The 2,316-nt window shown below is 32.6% G+C and overlaps 1 protein-coding gene across 1 annotated transcript; it reads left to right on the plus strand.

Annotated features, from left to right (window-relative positions):
• Positions 1-442: 442 nt before the first annotated feature.
• LOC106646766 (uncharacterized) lies at positions 443-2,109 on the plus strand. Its single transcript, XM_089591451.1, has 5 exons — positions 443-616; positions 742-829; positions 941-1,158; positions 1,237-1,572; positions 1,639-2,109. Exons 1-5 carry the CDS (start codon positions 497-499, stop codon positions 1,966-1,968), a joined length of 1,092 nt encoding a protein of 363 aa, XP_089447577.1. The 5' UTR covers positions 443-496; the 3' UTR covers positions 1,969-2,109.
• Positions 2,110-2,316: the final 207 nt, after the last annotated feature.

Below are 2,316 nucleotides of genomic sequence, written 5' to 3' on the forward strand. Positions count from 1 at the left end.
TACATCAGATCGATCGATCATCAAAGGGAACTGATTCTACATTTTTTCTCTCGCCCTTCATACATACATACTTCATACATACTTCATATATAAAAATCGTTTTACCGTATGTAACCGATGAATACTAATTAAATGATAAATAATACATACGTTGTTAAAACTCGTTAAAAGAATTTTATTCCAAATTTTGGTATTTTTTTTTTTCCTCGAAGAAGACTAATACGTGGTTTGCAAAGAATCTTAATTTTTATCAAAAGCATAACTAATACAAAGACAATTATTGGCAAAAATACTTTTTTAACGTAAATTTCGTTTTTTTGGGGACCATCATATACATATTTAAATGAGATTTTTATTGAGCTCCGATCGCTCGATCGGCTACGGATATAATATGCGTGACATCGGCACGGCGCACGGCACACACGTGACAACTTGCCGTCACCCACCATCAGCCGTGCAGTTTAGTTCCAAACATCAAAATGATCAAAAAGTCAAAATGATCGACGTAAAGGAAATAATTACGATTCTATGCAAGTGTTTGCACGATGCCGTCGATAGTCCATTAACACCCGAACATTTCAGAATTGCCAAATACGACAAGACCGACGACGACGTTGTGAGTATGCGAATCATTCGTTTTGAGGATTGAGGTTATAACATGACTTTTATCAACTTTTTTTACATTTTTATGATTTATGTTATTTGTTGTGCCTTTTTTGTATTTTTTTTTTTCAATGTTAGATCGATGCCTTTTGGACGACATTAGACAAACTATCGTACTTTGTTTTGAAAGAATTAAAGAACGAGTTTATCGATTTCGATCGTTTTGGTGTGTATTTTTTTTTTGTGTTTTCTTTTTTAACTAGTTAACTTAATTTTTTTCGCACAACTTAAAAAAATGTACACTACATTTACATAGTATTTAATAATTTTATTCCAGGCGTGGTGACAAGGACGAAATTCAGAATGTCTTACTTGCAGTACCCGGTTTTGCAATTTTATGGTCTTTCGGAAACTACAAACGATTCTGGAAGTAGAACTCTATTACTGGCTCTAGCCTGGCTGATTGTAAGGTATGATGTCCTTAAAAATGTCGTAAGACTAAGGATGATGAATTCCCCTCTGGGAAGAGAATTTTCTAAAGTAGAGGTTGAAGAGGTAAGTTTCTGGCCATACCGTGTGTTTTTTCAGTTGCCTCTTCCTTGAAACTAATGTTTTATCTTTTGGTACTCGTAGAAAGAAGAATCCGACGATGCAGACCTGTCTACGGTAGAGAAAGTGGTAAATAACTTGTTGCACAAAGCTCACAAGTTGAGCTCTAATTTGAAAGCTATATCGGAATTGAGCATGGAAAAAGCAAGACTGACAACTAGAGTTCATGCAGCTAGTCTCACCACAAGTGGCCTGCCACATTTGAGTGTGTCTGAAATGGCTTTGGTAAAAAAGTTGGTCACAAATAAAACCAATGATGCAAAAGAATCCAAGCAGCTTAAGGAAATGGAAAAAACAGCATCAATGTTGGATGCTTATATGAAGTGGATCAAGAAAAATCATGTTTTTTATACATGGATGGTATGAGCAGAAACTTTTACATATTCAAATGATAATTTGATTATTAATATCACTCAACATTTTTAGGATACTGTGATAGATGAGCTGACAAAAAAAGAGACAGTTGAAACTGATGAAACTATAACTGAGTTATCAAAATTTATCTATCTTTTGAAGCACAGAATAAGAAAGAAAATCAAGTCTTTCAAAAACAACAATGTATCTTCTTTGATATTACCAACAAGTTGTCCTTCTAAATTTTTGAGGGCTCAAAAAGACTCAAAAGAAGTTCAAGTATCTAGAGCTTCAAATATAATAGAATTTAGTGGCAACGAAAAATTGGATGACATAAGATCTGCTCTAAAAACTGAGTTGGAAACTCTTGAAAGGCTTTTACCTAACTTTCATCAGATCTAAAAACACGTTTAATTATTGACAAACAAAGACTGAATAGCTTACTTAACTAATCTTAAGTGTAATTTATTTGAACATCTACGTATCTAATAAGAATGCCAATGGCTCATTGTGATAAAACATGAAATAATTCAACAATACGAAAGAAACTACCACTTCACTACAAATATATTTTTTTACAAGTAGCACTAAGTTCTTGTTTTGAATCTTGTAAGTTATTAGTCTCTGAAATTTAGAATTAGGTATACATAAATTATAAAAACTGTTGAAACCATGTAAAATGTTTAATGTTCTTACTATAACTATTAAGCTATAAAAATAAACTGAAAATACAATGATTAGGAACGACAC

This window comes from Copidosoma floridanum, unplaced genomic scaffold, assembly GCF_036245765.1.
Source record: "Copidosoma floridanum isolate Cflo_tuat_1 unplaced genomic scaffold, Cflo_Japanese_pri ptg000013l, whole genome shotgun sequence".
Lineage (NCBI taxonomy): Eukaryota > Metazoa > Arthropoda > Insecta > Hymenoptera > Encyrtidae > Copidosoma > Copidosoma floridanum.